At 39.2% G+C, this 19,919-nt stretch overlaps 1 protein-coding gene and 1 long non-coding RNA gene across 4 annotated transcripts in view; both read right to left on the bottom strand.

Annotated features, from left to right (window-relative positions):
- RNGTT (RNA guanylyltransferase and 5'-phosphatase) overlaps positions 1-14,794 on the bottom strand; it is a 184,231-nt gene extending 169,437 nt beyond the window's left edge. The window contains exons 1-4 of one of the 3 annotated variants that reach the window (XM_038176904.2): positions 14,576-14,794; positions 10,225-10,334; positions 3,628-3,731; positions 3,399-3,487 (exon numbers count right to left, since the gene is read on the bottom strand). In XM_038176904.2, coding sequence (XP_038032832.1) covers positions 3,399-3,487; positions 3,628-3,731; positions 10,225-10,334; positions 14,576-14,639 — 367 coding nt within the window. In that variant the 5' untranslated portion in view covers positions 14,640-14,794. The remainder of the gene's footprint in view (positions 1-3,398; positions 3,488-3,627; positions 3,732-10,224; positions 10,335-14,575) is intronic. The other 2 variants (XM_027454915.3, XM_027454920.3) reach the window with 2 other exon arrangements.
- Positions 14,795-16,202: 1,408 nt separating this feature from the next.
- LOC106014820 (uncharacterized) lies at positions 16,203-18,625 on the bottom strand. The gene is made up of 3 exons (XR_011808465.1): positions 18,221-18,625; positions 17,649-17,800; positions 16,203-17,492 (listed from the first exon to the last, which is right to left on the bottom strand). It is a non-coding gene; the product is annotated as an uncharacterized lncRNA (long non-coding RNA).
- Between the last annotated feature and the right edge of the window lie 1,294 nt (positions 18,626-19,919).

Raw genomic sequence — 19,919 nt, 5'->3', positions numbered from 1 at the left:
TTCGATAACTGTGCTTTAATGGATTCAACAAGCATTACGTTTATTTCACACCATCAGGCATAAAAATCATACCCAGATTACCCTACTTCAAATTTGAAAGCAGCATCAATAGGCTACAACTCCATGTCAAATTCGTAATTACCACGCTAAGACCAGACATACCGATTTCAGAGAAAAAAAAAAACATGACAGAAATAAAATTATACAACAATGTAATTGCCATCAACTACTAATCTTTCCAATTTAAGAAAAAACAATTTTCCCCCTCTCTTTTACTGAATTCATTCCCCAGTGAAAGGAGGGGAAAAGTCAAACATTGGAGCTCCTCTTTTTTTTCTGTCCATTTCAAGGCAACAGCACCATCTAGTGATACACAAACCAAGTCTGAAACTTGTAGGGCTAAAATGATGTGAAGGATTCAGGCAAAGTGTTGACTCTTCCTCACAGTGCTTTTTTTTTTTTTTTTCTCTAAATTGCAAACACCACAGCATCAAAGTTTCCACTCACACCAAATGCAGTTATTAATATTAACACATTTTACAGCTCTGACTATAAAGCAGGCTTTTGTTGATTTACTTATTTCTCTACCACAGTTAGCAGAGTAAGTCAGTAACAATTTGAGCTTCCCTTCTTAATAAAGCAAGGCAAGAAATACCAGGAATTTCTTGGATTTGCACATTTAAACCATTAATAACAACAAAAACTGTAACTTGCATCAAAGGAAATTAATTTTAGCTTCCTCATAGAATTTGTTCCCAGCAATCACTTCTCCTTTGTTTCCTGCTTAAGCAAAATCTTTCTGTTTTGTTCCCTTGAAGTTGGCAGGCATATTGCGGTCCTTCAAGTTGCAAAAATAAAGCTTCCATCCTGTAGAGTACTAGCTGAATAGAAAACATTGATCACTTATCATTCACATTTCAGGCTCTTTTCATGTCTAATCTTAACACCAGCACTGAAATGGCACACAATTGCTATCAATAAGCCCTGCAGCTGTTGCTGCTACCAAAAAGGTTAAGTCAATAATTTTATACACACGCCAAAGATAAGAAGCTTTTCAGCAATGAGACCAATGGCTTGGAAAGGAATGGTCACACAGGGTGTCGTACTATCACTCTTGCAGACTGCTTTCCCTCCTGATAAAAACATCCTCCACACCAATCCCTTGGATGCTTTTTCTTCCAGAACCAGAAATAACCTTTCTGTAACTAACGGAAGGGAAATGGAATATCCCAACATTTCACTTTTGCTACAAAAGCCTAAACTACAGGTCAAGAGCTTATCCGAGATATTGATTCATTTCCATGAAAAAAAAGAAAAAAAGGCAATTAAGAGCCAAGAAAAAAAAAAATACTCTAAATAGTGTAAGAACATTTCAAAATTCACATAAGTCCAAAAGTTAATGGCTCAACACTGAAAGCAGCATTTTAAGAGTTTAAATAGCAGTTAAATGGGTCTGCTATTTCATGCATGTTACAATGGTATCCATATTCCACAAAAATTGCTGACCCATAACAGTATTTCATTTTCTGCAGTACTGCCAATAGCTGATCCCACTCGCTCTCATTTAGCAGTTTTTCATATCACATACTTGTGCTACAGTTCAGGGAAGAAAACAGAGGTTTCAAATTAAAACTTAATTCCATGAGGAATACAGAAATAATAAAGTATCTGAAAGGAAATTATGTGAAGGACTTAATAATGTGCTTCAATTAAATGTCTCAGCATTAATAAAAATAAGATTCTCGGTGGTATCCAGTGACGGGTCAAGAAGCAATGGGCACGGATTGAAATACAAGAAACTTTGTTTAAATGCAAGGACAAAAAGAAACAAAGCCTTTTTTATTTTAAGGGTGATCAAACACTGGAAAAAAGGTTGCCAAAAGGTGTTGCGAAGTCCCCACCCTTGTGGACTGTCAACACCTAGAGGAACACGGTCCTAAGTGACCTGCTTCAGCTGACCCTGCTCTGAGGCGGGGTGATAGGCTGGGTGGTTTCCAGAGGTCCCCTCCAACCTCCACTATTCCAAGACTCTGTGTGAATCCTGAAGTGTGTGAGCATACTAGCTTAGTTTACCAAGCTCTCATCAATGACACCTACACAAACAACTGTTCTGTGTGCTTCTAAGTCATACAGACACGCTTTTTCAGTCAGGTTGCAGAACTATCATCAAAGATGCCCAAGGACAAAACCCCTCCCGAATGTGGAAACTAAGCTGCACGGTAATTTCTTGTCTCTGATAGCTTGCAGTGAGACAGGGAAGATGCTAAAACTTATCTGAATTAACATTTAGCTACATATATGGTAAAATATGCTAATTATTGAAGAATGTAGACGAGAACCTTATGAGAAGCAAATGTAAAAAGGAAGATATCACTCAAGGCCAATGGATAAGGGAAGGATGAACAACTCATTAGGGAAGGATGAATGACTCTTTGGCAGGAAACAAGGCAAAGATAAGCAAAAAACTCCTAAATACTGTCCAACAGAAGGTCAAAGACCAGAAAGGTAAAAAGTTTAACGTCCTCTTCCTCGTTGCCTTCATCCTGATAGACCCCAGCCTGTGACCACCAGGTACAGGCGCAACCGGGAGGAGCTAAGGGAGGGGAGTATGGAAATTAGGACTAGGAAGAGGTCTGCCTTTTGGGGGAAATGAATGAATATGTAATAGAACTCATGTAATATGTAACAGTATTCATATATAAATCTGAGAAATGACCAGGAAGACACACACTTTTTTGAGGGAAGCTACTCCCAGTGCACCTGGTGCACCACAATAAAGTATACCTGCTTTACAACCCTATGGTTGTGGAGTCATTTCTGCACGTCAGCAGATAGAGTTGAATATTAACGTGCTTACCAGAAATCAGAATAAAATGCTCTTACTAGAACTAAAATTCACTTGAGAACTTATTCTGCTCTAATAAAAGTCAGCCTCATGACATTTGAATAATTACCATGAGACATTATGCTACAGAAACGCTTAGCCTAATGTTTACTATCAATTTCTGGCAAATAATCAGCTGTTTTGTGAAATTTGTTGAAGAATATCTGATAATTCAGTTACCAAATACGACTTCGAGGAACCCAGGCCATCGAATGCTAGAACAACAAACAGGCAATGCATAACCTTCCTCTGTATCAGCAGGAGTTTCAAAAACACACTGCAGGTATTTTGTGTTTGTAGACAGTTCTTAAGCCTGTGTATTTTTTGCACAAAATCAATAGCTGGATTTAAATTGACTTATGCAGAAATATAATGGTTTCTGTAAAAAATAGTAGTTTACTCTGGAGTTTTAAAAAAATCATATTTATATATGCACAAACTGTACTACAGAAATTCTTTGGCTTATATAAATTAACAGAAAAAAAATAATGAAAACAGATAAAAGAAGACATACCTATAAGCTCTGAGGGATTCTTGTCACTGAAGTGTTCACATACACGGATAAATGTTTCTGTATTCTCAGGTGTAGGACACTCACCATGCCTGATAAACATGGGAACACATCGGTTAGGACAAAGTTTTGGAGAAAGGAAGGGAGGGGGGATTAAGGAGGGGAAGAGTAATTACTTCAGTGTGATCTTTGAAGTTAAAAACTCAGTATTAAAAGAGGGAAGACAACTTACCCTTTACACTGGAGCTTTATGTATTTAATTCCCTCTTTCTCTATATCATTCCTATCGTAGAACCTAGTAGTGTTGGTCAAGTCCACCAGCAAACCCATTTTAACCTAAAAATTAAAAATAAAGTTATTGCATATATTTGGTCCAAATATTAATGAATACATATTAATTGGTTAATAACATCCAAATTAATAACAGTAGTAGGCTACTGCTACAAGCTTCAAATTTCTCAAATACCATGTTCCATATATATATATATATATATATATATATATATGTATGTATTTGAGAAATTGAGAAGTTGATATAAATATCAACTTCATTCTATCAGCATCAGAGTCATTTTTTATTTTGTGAAATCTTGTGTTTGAATTAGCACTGGTCATCAATTCAAAAACTTCATTTTGTCTCCCCACAAAATCCCCAAATAAGAATAATCTGTTAACAACAAAAAAGTACATGCAGAAGAAGTATTTAAACATGTTAAAAGACATAAATCTAAATCAGGCGCTCTTACACTTTACATAAAACTTTAAACAGTGGGAGTACCATAAAAAATTTACCTCCAGAGACTTACATAGAAGTACCCTCTTAGAAAAATCTTACCTTAATTTACCCATCTGCTACAATGAAAAACACTGTTTCAAGTTTAAAACAAAAATCCCTTAAATTCCTAGAAATACTTTATTCAAAGATGAGATGTTAAAAAGTTTGAAATCTTCAGAGATGCTTGCTGCTGGTTAAGTAAGGTTGTAGTTTTAACCATACAGACTTTGGGACATACCTGAATTAAGGTTGCTTTGTCCACTCTACTCTAACGTGTCCCCTTGTTAGTGTTTGATTTTACAGCTGTAGAATAGCTCTTTAACAGCAGCCTTAGAGAAGTTACTGTGTTTAAAAAAGCAAGATGGAGAGCAGAAATTCCAACGGGTGCCATCCTACACACTGTTCATCAGCATCCTACTGAGTCCTCACTGAAGCTAACACAGGAAATTAAACTCTTCAGATTTCCTAAGATTTCTTAACACAACAGTGGAAAACATTTTATTCCATGTTCTGGGGAAACCTTTGCCTTTAGGTCATGGACATAGGAAATCACAGAGAAACAGAACAGGGGGAAAAAAAGTTGCATGGCCATCTGCTGGCTCGATGCTGGCCTTCTCCATTCTATGGAATTTCATCATTGGTCCACGTGTGACTTCTGCCAAGCATCAATCTCCCCCTGTTACTGCACAAAAACAGCTTACTAGCACTTCTGAAAGCATTCCTGGTTTCCTACTTTATAGGTACAAGGAATTGCTTTTGGTCAAAAAGGAAAATGTCGTGCTTTCAGGTAGGATCCTCACCATGAGGTCAGATGTCTATTTAGAAGCCATTTACAAGGAGTCTTTCAGCAAAATCCTCGTTTTATAGTCTTGTCTTTTTAAAGAGAGACATCAATAGTGCACTAAAAAAAACACATTATCACTGAAGCATGTTACACGTGCAGAAACATAAAAGAACACCGTGTCTTCAATATGTTTAAAACTCCAACTCACATTCATGAACAGGGCTCTGATCAGGTTTTATTTACCTGAAGGTGAACAGACTGCTAATAATTTAGAACTGCAGCTAGAGAAATTCCAACTTAAAACACTGCTTCCTGACAATTCAGAGAAGATGAATTCCAATTTTAACTGGAATACAGTTCAGACACGGCAGATTCACCCGAGTATGTAAATCAATAGACCCCCAAGGCAATTTCCAGTTCTCTACAGAGGTAGTCATGTGTGGTTCTTATGGTGTATTTTCATATTTTTATATTTAAAAGTGTCATAGTGTTATGTCAGAAGCACTAAATATATGTACTCTAATACCCACATCAGTTCAAAATTCCTTCTTTTTTTTTTTTGTCGAATTCAACTTGCATATTTTATTCAGAATGGTTTACTGAGACTCTTTTGCAGAAATGCGAGCTACTTCAGTAGTAGTCCACCTGAAAACAATGTTTTATCATCTGAAATCTCAAGTATTTAGCATCAATTGAACTGCTAACCGTATGGACTGACAGCATATTATCCAGTGATTAATTTTGTAGGAAGTATACAAAAGGCAATTACTTTAATGATTACTTTCCTCCCCCTCCACTTTCAACAGCAGTTAGCAATCATCTCAGAGATTACTTAAGTGACAAGTAAAACCATGCAAGATTTCCAGGTGCTATGCCCTAGGCCCTTAACGCTACAACACTGAGTTAAAGCAGTTAAAAACAATTATTTGGAGTACAATGGTGCATTCTCATGCCAGTACTTCCAAGTGAACATACAGGAAAACAGGCTAGGAAAGAAAAGCAAAACATAAAAGGGTGAGAAGTCCATCTAAAATGAGATCATTAGATGAAAACTACTCAGGTACTTCTCTACTGTTCTACACAAGCAATGGCTCTGCTAGGGAATCCCCACAGTGCCCTAGGGAAAGTACAGCAATTGTCTTTTGTGCTCTGTGTCCTATCTGGAGCACGGCTAAAGTTGACAAAAAGGCTGGTAAAAAAATCATTTGTGTTTTCCCCAGAGCACTACAAAGCCACATAAACGGCCCCCTAAATATCTTCCTGCCCAGCTGCATAGCTAAGCTTGACAAACTATTCTTTTATCTAAAATATGGGGTTAGGTATAATGCTTCCAAGATATCCTCAGCTAAAGGGAAAAAATTATTTTCACAATAAGATTAAAATTGTATTTTCACTGAATCTTAAAGTGAAGGACTTGCATTCAGTTCCAGCCTAGTAAGAAAAAAGACACTCCAAAATGCAAACTACTCTTGAATAAAATGGAGTATCATCCAGTAGTATGTGTATAGTGAAAAAGAGTTAGTAAACGAGCTGATTAATAAGATCGCAAAGACAAATTAAACGGTAACACTGCTTAATATTGCAAGTTGTTAACAGAGAGCTGCAAGAAAAAGTGCGAGTAATTTGTGAAATATAGTTTAACATCTTCCCCTCCAAAAGACACAGTTCCACATTACTACCGAAAAGTCAAAGCCAATTCCCAATCCCTCTGTTCTCAAATACCAATGGTTTCAAATGCTCCCACCAGAAGCATCCAACCTTCCCAAACTCCTCCCACAATGAAGACCTGTCACTGAGACACAAGGAAGTTCAAAAATTAATTTCATATCAAAGTATTTAAGCTCAAAGGATACTCAAGTTTTTCCTTCAACTTTTAGAAATCACTCTTTTAAACGTATTCACGTACAGACTTCTGCCTCCTGACTGACCTACAGAACCCAGGAGAATGCTACAATGTTCTTCAGACCCAAATTGTCCCTAAGTTGCATGTGATGTTGTATTAAATGTTTGTTTTTAATTTTGGGGATGTTGCATTTAATTTAAGCAGGAGGATGATACAAAAGAAAGCGTTTGTTAAGGAGAAAATTCAGAACTATAGGACTCCTGGCCAACTATTCCCTTCTAATTATTACAAATTATTTGTAAGTGAAGATTCTGTGTAGTGACTGTGTTCCTCATGTTTTTGATGGAGCCGTAAACCACACAAGCATCTGGTACAACTTAGTCAAAACTACAAAGCGGAATGGAGAGCAGCATAAGCCCTAAAATCAAAGTATACAATTATGAGACTCCAAAATCCATCAGAAGACACACTGCTCCTACAGGAATTGGAACACTTCAGTCACTGAACAGGAGTTGTACTGTGCTTGCACTTGGCCTGATCTCACCTACTGCAAAGATTCGAGTACATGGACATCCATCATGCAGGTCCTGTGCTCTGCTCCCAAGCCCTGGCATCACAGCGTAGGTTTGCTCCTAGAAAGTTCTTAACAGGAGCTGATTTTTGAAGGATTACCCAAGTAAAATACACAGTTACCAACTGGAAAAAAAAAAATATTTTTCCATCCAGCGTTGGGTATGAATCATCCTTCAGTCCATGATTAAATGACACAGCTTTGGAAGAAAGAATAACATTAGAATTGTTGAGCAACTTCTCATTAAAGCACATATATATTTCTCACGAGGACTGTTGCAACAATAAAATCTTACTGCATTGCAACACAATTTAACTAGATTTTTTTTCTTGCTTGTAATTGTAAAAGGTGAGTGAATAAAGAAAAAGCTTGCCTATAGCTTGAAACCATCACCTTGTACATACAATAGCATCACAGTCTTCCTACTTATTCTGGCCAGTCTCTCCATGTCCTCCTACCGTTACAAAAGCCTTCTCCCTCTCACTTTCTCACATTCCAGCTATCTCAAGCTACTAATGCCTTATGCACGTGCTCTTCTGCTGCTCAGCACATAAACAGGCTTAGCTACGTTCCCCTTGCATGACCCCAGAAGTTTCTCATTAGATGCTGGAACTTGAAAACATCCTCCCCAGGAGGCTGAGAGCAATACTACAATGCAGTGAATTCTCTCCACTCCCTGGACTTTTTTCCCTTTTTATTTTTTATTTGAGGAAAGTAGTTTAAATCAGTGACTGAATTTATCTGTTAAACCAATACTGTGGCTGAAAACTGATAATTAGTTTTCCAAATAGGAGTTATTTTGAGTTAACTAATGCCATAGCTCTTAGTGACAGAAAATGAACTTTTATAAAGCATAAATATTATGCTTTAACTTATGCTCTAACTCACCTACTTAAAAAGAAAAAGAAATTATTCACATTGTCACCAATTGCTCATCTGGTATTTTTTAAGAAGTTCATTAAGATTCTGTGTCAGTATTAGCAATTGTAAGAAAAAAGGAGTGGCCATCCCTTACCAAATCTGTGTCTAACGTTCAGACTTTCAGCAACTGCACAGGAAGCTTTTTAGGCAACGTTCCACCTTAGTTCCTCTCAGACAGATGTTGTCTTACATGTTGAACCCCTACCTTCGAGTATCTGTGCTAACAGCAATACCTCACCATCACCAAAATCCAGATGTCAAAGTTTCTGCTGAAATCGCTAATTTGGCAGATAAATTGCATGGACCTAAGTAACACCAGGGTTTCAGAAGTGACTCATTTGGCAAAGCATGAGCATTTAACAGAGTGAAATAAAGTGATGACAACCATGCCCAGTGAGTTACTTTTCACTTGGGAAAATCCACTTTTCTAAGTCTCCTCTATTGCACACTCATCTCACGTTGCCAGACTGTTGGTAAATTGCTGTTCTGGAAATACAGCTCTCTGCTAACACATTGCCCATCTTGGCAAATCAAAAACTGTTTAATAGATTTTATGAAACTATGGAGAGAAATTATACATTCTGCTTACTAAACAAAATGAGCAACATGTTAGCAGAGAGCCACAAGCTGATACCTGCACTATCAGACTAACCATTTAACCTCACAAAGACTTCATAAATTTGTAGCATTGCAAAACAACTGAGTGATATGACAACTGAGTCTTTCCTCATGGAAAGACTTTGAAGGCTCATCGTGGTTTATTTTAAATCACTAGCAAACAAATACTCAGAAATTCTGAGCAAGTCTGGGAAGTTCTCTCCAACTTTAAAAACATGTGCAGAATTTTGAGTTACTTTAAATCACAAATGCTTTTGGAAAACTTCCAGGGATGGCCATTAAAGCTGATCAGAAGAAAAAAAAAAAGTAAAAAAAAGTATATTACAAAAAAGAGAAACCCAAATGGAATTTAGACACAAAGATCCAAGCATTCAAACAAGAAAAGTCCTACCAGTTCAGCCACATGTGCTTCACGTTTGCCCACTGGTACCTCTATCGCTGCTACACTGAGTACCTCACCACCTACCCTATGCCTAAACCCAAATAAGATTCACAAAATGGAATTTCCCGTATTTAAGCCATCTGATTTTTGATGCTTAAGCTCCAGTTGCTAAACAGATTCAGAATTAATCGTAGATCAACCGAAAAAATAAATGAAAATTGTAACTACCATGATTAGATTTATAAACTACGCAACCAAAACAAGTGGTGTCCACCTTCTACACAAGAGTTTAACAAACAGGTTATAAGAATAAGGTCGCGTGCCTTTCTTTGCCCGAGAGTTTTAAAAACCCATCTCCAGATGTACCCAGCTACGCACAGCACTGACAGACCTCTACATGACATGAAAGGCTGTAAAAGTCCTGTTCCCCACCAAAGTTGTGCAGTCATGCAGAACAACACCCCCGTTGATGTAGGCAGACAGAAACGGGCTGAAGAGAGACAATGAACAAAAGTTCCATGAAATTTGCTTTTCACTTTTAAATGTTTTCACTCATATAAGCAAAATTGCAGTTTAACATACCCATACATGAGAGTTATCTGTAAAACTACAGATTATCTGAACTTTGACAATGACATCAAACCAAGGTGTTTTTACAGTAATAACAGGAAAGAGTGAGGTTCTTGCTGGTAACACAGCAAATGAGCTGGAGAATTTTGTACAATTCTTGCTTATAATAAAATAGTATTTGAGAAACTGAGGAGTTGCAGAGATAAACCGAAAACTTTTTTTAAAAATACTTTGATAAATATTTTTTCTGTACATGTGTCCCAAAGGAAGCCATCAACAACATTTTTCTTAAACCTGAAAAGCAACGTTTGAGTAAGTATTAATAACAACAGCAACATTTCAATTTATAGGAAATTTCACTTTACCTTCAGGCTCTTTAAGTAGTTGGACAACATGCTTGGGTGAAAACGATTTTCTTCAGCGACCTGATCATCGTATCTTGGTCCTAACATTGTCTTCAAAGGTAAAAACTTCCCTATGAAACACAAGCAAAATTTGCAGCTTATTATGTATCCTCATGTACAAGGTAACTTACAACTTTGTGATTTCAAAGCAGTTTCAGAGGTTCATCTACAATGAAAAACAACTGCAAGAAAAGTATCGGCAACAGCTCAACTGGAATTCTTCTTAGCCACGAAATGTCTCAATGTGCAAATAAGTTTAGAAGGAACAGGTCAGGTCATCAAAAAGTGGTATTTTAAAGGTTTTAGCTAGTTTTTAAGTGTGATATAGGCTGCAGAGCTAGAGCACGCAAGAGAACAGACAAAATTTAAACTCGGCAGAGTTAAAAATATGAAAAATAAATGTTAAATGCCAGTTTAACAGGGGAGCCCAAGGTAGCAGCACACCTACCTCCTGCTGCAGCGCCCAGGAACCCAGGCAGTGGCAAGCTGCAGAAAAAGGACTTAAATTCATGGAAAGAAAGGGGCCTGGCATAGCTGCCCAGCTGCAGCCAGGGGAGCGACACAGGCAGGGAGCAAAGCTGGGGGAACCTCAGTGTTTTCTGCACATGGGAAGTGCAAAACAAATGATTGCCCCAGAATTTTCATCCCTTTTCTCCTTTTTTTTTTTTTTAATAGAACTGTTTCAAAAACGCAGCCTTTCTAACAACAGAGCAAATGCAAGCATGTAATTGTATCACACAGAAGAGCAGCAGAGGCTTTTTACTGCAGGAAGAGCCCCAGACACATGTCTTTCTAGGAAAGAAATCGCCACTAGATCCTGAGCTTGTGGAAATACATTTCCCACTTCCAGCAAAGTGAAACCACAAGGAATGAAAAGACACTAATCCACCCATTGCATTCAGCTAGAAAGAGATGTTTTTCTTCCATTTTTACAAGGATCAGTGAGAAAGAAGCTCACTATCTTTGTAAAAATGGAAGAAAAGCATCCCATGCTCACTGAACAAACGTGCAGGTGTCTGCTGAGAGCTTTTCCTTTATGCAACATATCCACAGGGATCTCTGTAGTCTTAAATTCCATCAGAACATCTCATCCATTTGCACGTAAGCATCTAGCTTTTTAGGAAAGAGTCATTAAAAATGAGGAGATGGGCAGTTACGGAAAGGAAACTGCGGCGCTCCACACAACTTGCTAGCTCATTTCTGACGGTGACCAGCAACACGAGCAATTCCCTCACTGTCATGCTTGTCCGAGACCACTCCAACCTGCAGAGCTTCAGGAAAAGTTATTCACACAGTCAACAAACGCATTAGATGGTAATAAATTTCCAGCCTCTTCAACTCACTGGACTATCACAAAAATCCCTCCCATCGCCCTACTTCCCTCTGCCTTTCCACTCCACTAGCAGCACATCCCGCTCTGCGAAAGCGAGGGCTTTGGGCTGTGGGTTTTTTTGGTTTTGTTTTTAAAAAAATCACAGTTCTCAGCAATACCAACTTACATTCTGCCTTTGAAGTAAGCAGGAATGTAAATTCTGAAGATACTGCTATTTTTTTTTTCCGAATTGCTATTGCTACACACGTAGAAACAATCTTCAATACGATCTCATACAATATTCTTCCAGTGACAGAAAACCAAAGTATCTTAACAGGCAAATTTGGTATTTTTTGATCTTTGTACAGCAGCTTGAAAATCCTCCTTCCTAGCACACAGATAAGCCCCTCTCAGTGTCATTAAGCTGCAGAAAATCTAAGCTCTAATGCAAGGAAAAAAATCTAAACTTTCCTAGTAATATGGGAACTGTAAGGCAGTAGCTACAGTTTCTGCTACAGATCACACTAAAGAAGAGTTGCAAACAGTTACTACTTCAACACTCCTTCAGCCTTCATGCATAAGGATTAGAAAATTAAATAAGCAATTCCTTATATATTGAACGAGATGAACTGACAGTAGCAAGGTAATACCTTACACGAACATCAAAGCACCCAAAATCATTAGTGTAACTAAACTAAACTACAATAATAAATTATAATTCCTTGATTGAATTCTCACACTTCAAAACATAACCAGAACCCTGACTTACCTTACCACCTACTACCACGATTAATTTCAAATTTGGCAAATAGTTTTGGAAAGTGGATATTAAAGACCATTTTCCAAATCAGAGCTGCCTGTGTGAAAGATTGAAGATTAGTATTTTATTTTTTTTTTTACCTGTTTTTAATCCTAAATAAATCTAAACATAAGTCAGTATGTCAGACATACTGTGTGGACATCAAGTGGATAACTCTGAGAGAAATCAAAGTGAATAATTTAAGAATTCAAATTTCCTGAATACACATTCACGTTTAGACACATTTTTCATCTTTTCTTAAAGGTTTTATCTAGAGCATGCCAGTGAAAAAGCTACCCGTAACGTAGCCTAATTTTTTGTGACATGAAGCTATTAATTCAGAACGTGGCAGGAGCCACGAATAATTTATGACCACGGTTATGTTTAGACTGAACATTGATTAGGAAGGTTAAACACAAGGGAAAGTGACCAAGGTTCAGCAAGGGGAACTTCAGTAAGATGAAATAGTAAAATCTGCAATAAAAAAAAAAAAAAAGTAAGTCTTATGCCTCAAGAACAACTACAGTGGGTCAAAGCACCCACTACACTTTGTATCTCATCACCAAATCAGGTCAATAACAGATGCCTAGGAAAGAATATAAAACAACCACAACCCATCAGCAGATCACAAGTGGATAGATGAGCAGCTTTCTGAACCTGAGGTGTAATCTCCACATGTAACAGAGATTTTTTTAATAATAACTGGCAGTTCTGCAACTAATGGGAACCAATTAGACATTGCCAAAACGCTTCTCATGTCTGTTCCTTAATATCTTGCTCACACTCTCTATGGCAGAGAGAAAACAGACCTGACTTTGGGGGCCACACAGGGCAGGCACCTGCAAAGACAGAGATGTGAAGGCTGAAGCAACCCTAACTTCAGTTCTGAGTTCAGAGAAAGCTTTTTGTCAAGTGACTGAGCTGCTGCCACAATACAGCATGGCATGAAAATGTTCCATAAAATCGGTGGCAGCAGAACGCCACCACTTAAAGAAGTAAACTGGACAACAGAGGGAGGCATAGACCCACTCGCTTCATTCAGAAGGAACCTACATGAACCCCATCTTGGCCAGCAGAAGAGCTCCAGACCTCACTAGCTCTTGTAATAGAGATCACCTAAAAATTATAGATGCCACAGTCATAAGACAAGAGGGGAATGATCAAACACTTGATGAATATCAGGTCCTCAGAAGCCAGACAAACCTTGCTGAGCAACATCACGACTATTATACCGTCTAATTGGAAGCCATGCACAGATGCGTACAGATTTGTTTGAAATGCTGATTAAAACTGGAATATAAAACATCTGGCAGACAATTTTAAAATTCATTCTTGTTGCTTATGCACCACTAAAATAGTAAGATGTGTTTGAATGTGCAGTAACAGAAGAGCAGAGAAGACTGATGGTATACTATGACTTTTGATTAAGTTGCACACACACAAAAAACACACTAAAAATTAAGTGAACTAATATAAGAATGTATTGTGATAAAGAAGCCAAAGAAATGAACTTTTTATGTGTGTGTGTGCAGTAATTCTTTGTGTACGACCACAGTGAGCAGGAAAGTTACCTCGCAGCTACTGAATGAGCAAAGACACAGGCAGTCACTGCACAGCAGATGCCATGCTGATGGACCACGTTCTGGCTTAATGGATGCCAAATTTTTGGAGCAGCCACGGCTTAAGAAACAAACAAAACCGACAACTCCTAGAGATCAAGAGCTTGCTGAGAAGAAAGGGAGTAAAGATTCGTTAGTCTATTTTTGTCACGGTCAAAGGTTGACAACTCACAGTACCATAATTATTACTAGATAGAAGGCAATACAGCGATCAGAGGAAAAAAAAGGGGGAGATAAGGGAGATAAGAAGATAACAGTGTTATTTAATAAAGCCGAGCTTGGAGAAATACGAAGAACTTGAGGGAAACCAGTGACACTAGATGAGGCACTAAAACGCTCATAAATCCCAAATAAAGCATGTTCCTGGCGAGACTGAGCCTACTGGGGGGTCCGACTGGGTTTGGGATAAGCCTACAAGCAGCTGTCAGCGGCAACAAGAAGGGCAGGTGCTGGGGCGGCAGGGCCGAGCTGTGAGGTCGCTGCCACCCCCTCCCCACGGCCTCCCCGAGGGGTCCGGGCCCTGTGGCGAGGCCGAGGGGCCGGGGGGGGGGGGGTCCCAAAAGGGCCGGGCCGGGCGCTCACCTGCCACGGGCTGCCCCCTCCTGGGGCAGTGGAGCCAGCGCGGCGGGATCTTGTTGTAGGACATGGCGGGGGCAGGGGGTCGGGGACGGGGATGGGGTCGGGGTTAGGGGGCGGTGGGTGCCGGGTGCCGGGTGCGGGCCCGCGGCGCTCAGCGGCGCCCCCGGCCCCGGGCCCGCGGCGCCTTCATTCAGAGCCGGCCCCGCCTCGGCCCCGGCGCCGCTTCCGCTTCCGGGGGTGGCCGTGAGGGGAGAGGGGGGAGCCGGTCCCGAGGGCCCCGCAGGGATCCCTCAGGGCTGGTCTGCCCGCTAAAGTTGTAATAAAAGCACGCCTCGGTCAGCTTTCACCCCACACGGGATAATAAAGAGATGTATCAGTCCGCCTTAACCCCAAAAATAACAATAAAATGACATATCACTCCCCCTTAACTCCAAAAATAATAGTAAAATACACATCAGTCTCCCTTAGCTTCAAAAATAATAGTAATAAAAAGGCATATCAGTCTCCACTTCAAAAATAATAATAAAAGACATACTGGTCACCCTTCACTCTGAAAATGATAATAAATAGACATACCAGTCTCGCTTAGTTCCAGAAATAATAATAAAAGACATAGTGGTCACCCCTAACTCTGAAAATGGTGATAAATAGACATACCGGCCTCCCTTAGCTCCAAAAATAATAATAAAAAGGCACACTGGGGCTGGAGGTTCCCTGTGGAGAGTGGGGGATGTGTTGCGCCCAGTGGCCAGCCCAGGGCTGCTTGGTCCACGAAAGAGACATGGCCAAGACAAGATCACCGACATGGCCAGGATCAGCCCCACAAAGGGGATGTGATAAACTGTCCCCAGCTCCTCCAGCAGGGCTGTGGGGACGGGGAGGAACAGCCTGCAGCGGCTCTCCTGGCAATGTGTGGGCACGGCTCGTGCAACACAAGCTGGAGCGCCAGCAAAGGCTGTCGTGTGTGCAGAAAGGCTTGCGTGGGCTTCAGGGGAGGCCGGGCATGTTGTTGGAAAGAAAAGGGAAATGAGGGTTGCCAAAGCAGGATGCACCAGGCCAGGAAATGTCCTGAGCTGCACGCAAATGGAGCATCGGGGAAACGGGAGGTGCCGCTGCACCAGGCCTTCAGGCACGGCCAGAAAGATCACGCCTGTGACTATGTGCACATAACAAGAGCTATGTTTCTGCACAAACACCAGCAAAACCTCCCCGTGGCCATAAAGCAGTCTGCTTACATCCTCAAACAAACAAACAAAAAGCCATTTAAGGTGGTTTCAGTGAAGCATAACTTATTTTCCATTAAATACATTTCAGTGCTTCATACATGTTTCCTGCTGCATTTTAGTACTCTAGATTTGATTAGATAGAGTTTCTTCCCTACAATATCCTCTCATTGAGGATAATTTACAAACTCTCCCTTGAGTTAAATCGAGTAATTGAGGTATCAGTGAATTAGTTTGTGTAGCAGTCACTATGTTCTCATGCTATGTTACAAGTTTCTGAATTTGTTATTAATATATATAACTATATATTAATCTTATAATTCTTGTCAGAATTGAAACAGCCTCGCTGCACTGAAAGACCATTGGTCTGAACTTTTGGGTAGACCTGTGCGGTGTCAAGAGTTGGACTTGATGATCCTTAAGGGTCCCTTCCAACTCAGGATATTCTATGATTCTATGACCATTTATTTCTATTATTTTCCTTAACAGTTCAACACACGTCCATTAAAACATTCCTGCGTGATGCTTGAAATCAGATGTTGATTTTCCCTGTGCAGAACAAGCAGCAGTCAGGCACCAGGTGGTGCCAGAGACCAGCCGGAACAGAAAGCGAAACGAGTGCAGGGAGCGTTCAAGAAGCCAAGAGCAACCAACCCCAAGTGTCCCAGTTTCTGCTTTCAGTACACTACCGTCACCAGCACGTCAAAATTAGGAACGAAACCATTTTCAGAGGTGCAGAGTAGTACAAAAATATCTCATGAATGAGCAATAATCTATTCTCATCATCTAGCTGTAAGGTTCTGATACGGTTTTTAAAACAGCTGCAGAGAGCAAAGCTACTTTCATGTAAAGAGGTGTAGTTAAACTGGGAGTATATGTACATGTTTTTATTCAGCAACGCACAAGGCAAATAAAATATTTGAAATTTTCAACATAAGGTAGAGAGTTTAGCTAAAATGAGCTTCACCAGACAGCACTCAGCGTTTAACCTCCTGCTGGCTGAGCAGGGTTCAGGGCATCCCTCTGGCAAACAGCGTAATGCACGTAGCCATTTGGGGTCGGACCCAATGATCTCTTGAGGTCCCTTCCAACCCCTACAATTCTTTGATTCTGTGATTCAGCTGAGCACCTTCACCACGCTATCGAGCTTTATTTGCCACCTACCATCTTGCTCCACATCACGTACCAAGAACAATGACTGTGATGCCTGTTTGAGAATGAGAAAGGTGTTTCTTGGAGAGAGAGAGAAGGTTGTTTCCATCTTTTCCACAAAATGGTGTCACAGCCAGTATTCAGCACGATGACTGTCTGCTGATGTTCTGTTTCCAGTTAGTGTAAAATCCATCTAGATTTTAACAGTAAATATGCTATAACTGTGACCTGAAATGGCAGGTTACTTACAGCTCATGGATGGACATCTTACATATTCTGCAAATGTAATTTACACTGGACTCTGACATGTTAGACACTCTGAAACAATTTACACAGGCACAGGTTGATGGTTTGTGTGTTGCATCAATAGCTTTATTTGTGAACAGCCGTATTTTCCTGCCTGAGTTTGTAGTTAAGAACACTTTTTCCTGATGTACCAGCAGAGGGCACCGAGTTCCCAGATATTCCACGTGGCTTTCAAAAGCCTGCACTTGCTGTGTTTGAACAGGAAAATCAGGTGAATGTAGTGGTTCTTTCAGGGATTGCTTTGAAAAAAAAAAAATAATAATTAATTTAAAAAAAAAAAATTACAAGTGTTTTAATAGTCTGTGATATAACATTCCCTCAGCGCTTCTCTGTATACCAATTCTTTTTTATCTAGAGGTATTCAAATTCCTGTACCTTCACTGGTTTCTGCTCACCAATTTAAATCCTTTTCCTGGCAGAGCAGACGCTATGGTCAAAATGATTTTTCTGGGATGAGGTTCATCCCTTGTACCATGGCTTTGTTGACTCCTCTGATGATTTTAGTTCAGCTGCACTGTTTCTGGTAGTGGAGAGCTGCGTTTTTGTTCTCCCATGAGTTGAGAAAAAAGATTAAAAAAAAAAAAAGACACAAAAAACCACACTTTAAATCTTTTTCCTAGTTACAAACCGAACATTTAATCCAAATTGTTTCTGGTGAATAACCTTACCTTTTTAATGTAATATATTAATATTGTAACTAACTAGCTAATTTCATTACATTGGCCCTGTTCTGGGCAAAGTGGACCACCAAGGTATTTTGCCTAAAGGAAGAACACAGTGTGCTATACTGATATGTCAACAACCCCATTACTGTTCTGCTTCAGTATAGGATTATCTTCCATGACTTTGTAAAGTAATAATGAACATAATAAGAAAATGAAACCTTTCCTCAAGATGTTCTTTGAAAGAGACATTTCTGACTCTCTCAGTAAATGAAATTAATTTTAATTTTTAAGAACATACTTACAGAACTGAGACTGCAACTGGTTTTATTTCACTGAAAGTAATTGTGAAAGATGCTAACTATGCAGGCAAAGGTGATTCACGCAGGATTATTTTTCCACTTCATGGTACAGGTCTTCACCTGAAAAGAAACTTGATGTCATAAACTAGTAAGCTATTATATAAGAATTGTAACAGAGCAAACTGTATTTTTATTTTTGGTTTACTGATGCAATTAATACATTCCTTGCTTGTTGCTTTTTTATGTTCATAGCAGTCTGACTTGTGACAACATGTATGACTAATTACAATATTTCTTTATGACTTTCAGCATGCATGAAGCTTTTTTGGGGAGGGGTGAGCACTGTTTGAATAAATATTGTAACTTCTTTGATACTGTAAGTCATGTTTTATTCCAATAGCATTTAGACTCTAATTGCATCAAAAGAAAAACAAAAAACAAAAAACAACAAAAAAAACAAACAAACAAAAAAAAAAACACAGTACAACGAAAGCATATTTTTACATTTAAGTGAAAGTTAATATTGGGGTTGCATATGCTTATTGCAAAACTTAATACATACCTACATACATATTAAAGAACTTAATACACACACCTACATTAAAACACGCTGAGTATGCTCCAACTCTTATGAAAAATCAAAAGAAAATGCTAGGAGCTCAGCATTTTTTAAATCATGCCCACTTATTCGGTGTCAATGAATAATTAAGAACCTAACTTCTGAGACAAATTATTTTTCCCAGGTTGAGAATGAAAATAAGATGTCAAAAAGAAACTATTTTATTCCTTGTGTGCATAAAATAACAAAAAGGGATGTTCAAGCATAGTTTTAAGTGCTCTGAGATATTTGATAACATTTACAGTGCTCTTCCTATGGAGAGCTTTGAGATCTCAGCAACAAAATTAACAGTCTTTAGTCTTCAAGACATTAGGGGGCACTACAACCTCACAGACTTAAAATGATGTAAGTTAAAAGTACAGTTACTTTTCCAGTCCAAAATAAACAGGAAACAGCATGGAAACAGCCAAATCAAATCCTGGAGTCATTCCCTATTGCAGGATTACGACACAGTTCTTAATAGAAACTCACGTAGAAGGCAAACCAGACATTTAGTAGAATATAGACTACACCCTCCTTTGTGTAACAGTAATAAAACTGCACGACTAATTGATGCAATATAAGCAGCTTTATGTAAAGTCTTTACATAAATCTTAAATTTCCCTTCAGGGTTTGATTCGCGAAGATGTTTTCAGCTCAAGCTTCTGAGGTATGTGACTTCACACAGTGACATGCAGGTCCAAAAAAACAAAATGTCTTCCTCTTGTCCCTCTGCAACTGCAATGATTGTGTGCTCGATGTACAGGGGCAAGCAGCTGGACAACAGGCTCCTGAGCAAGACACCTGTCATTCCTGAAGGACTAGGACATCTCCCTAGTGTTCTTCTGGTTTGACCTGGACACCTGTGGTGTAACTCATTTAGCTGTGAGGAATAATTTTCAGTGGAAAACTACACTTTGAAAAGTATCTGGATGAACCATTCAAGAAGATCTGGTCCGTTGCATAAAATCAAGTCATCCGGTAAGACTGTGCTCTGAGTGTGGATAAAGTAATCAACCAGCTAACATTTCATGGTGGAAAATAACTCACAGTAGGGAAAAGCATGACATAATGTAAGTGGAACAACTCTAATTTAAGTAAGTG

This window comes from Anas platyrhynchos, chromosome 3 (assembly GCF_047663525.1).
Source record: "Anas platyrhynchos isolate ZD024472 breed Pekin duck chromosome 3, IASCAAS_PekinDuck_T2T, whole genome shotgun sequence".
Lineage (NCBI taxonomy): Eukaryota > Metazoa > Chordata > Aves > Anseriformes > Anatidae > Anas > Anas platyrhynchos.
Note: the sequence above shows the minus strand (reverse complement) of the source record. Positions and strands in the feature narration are given on the sequence as shown.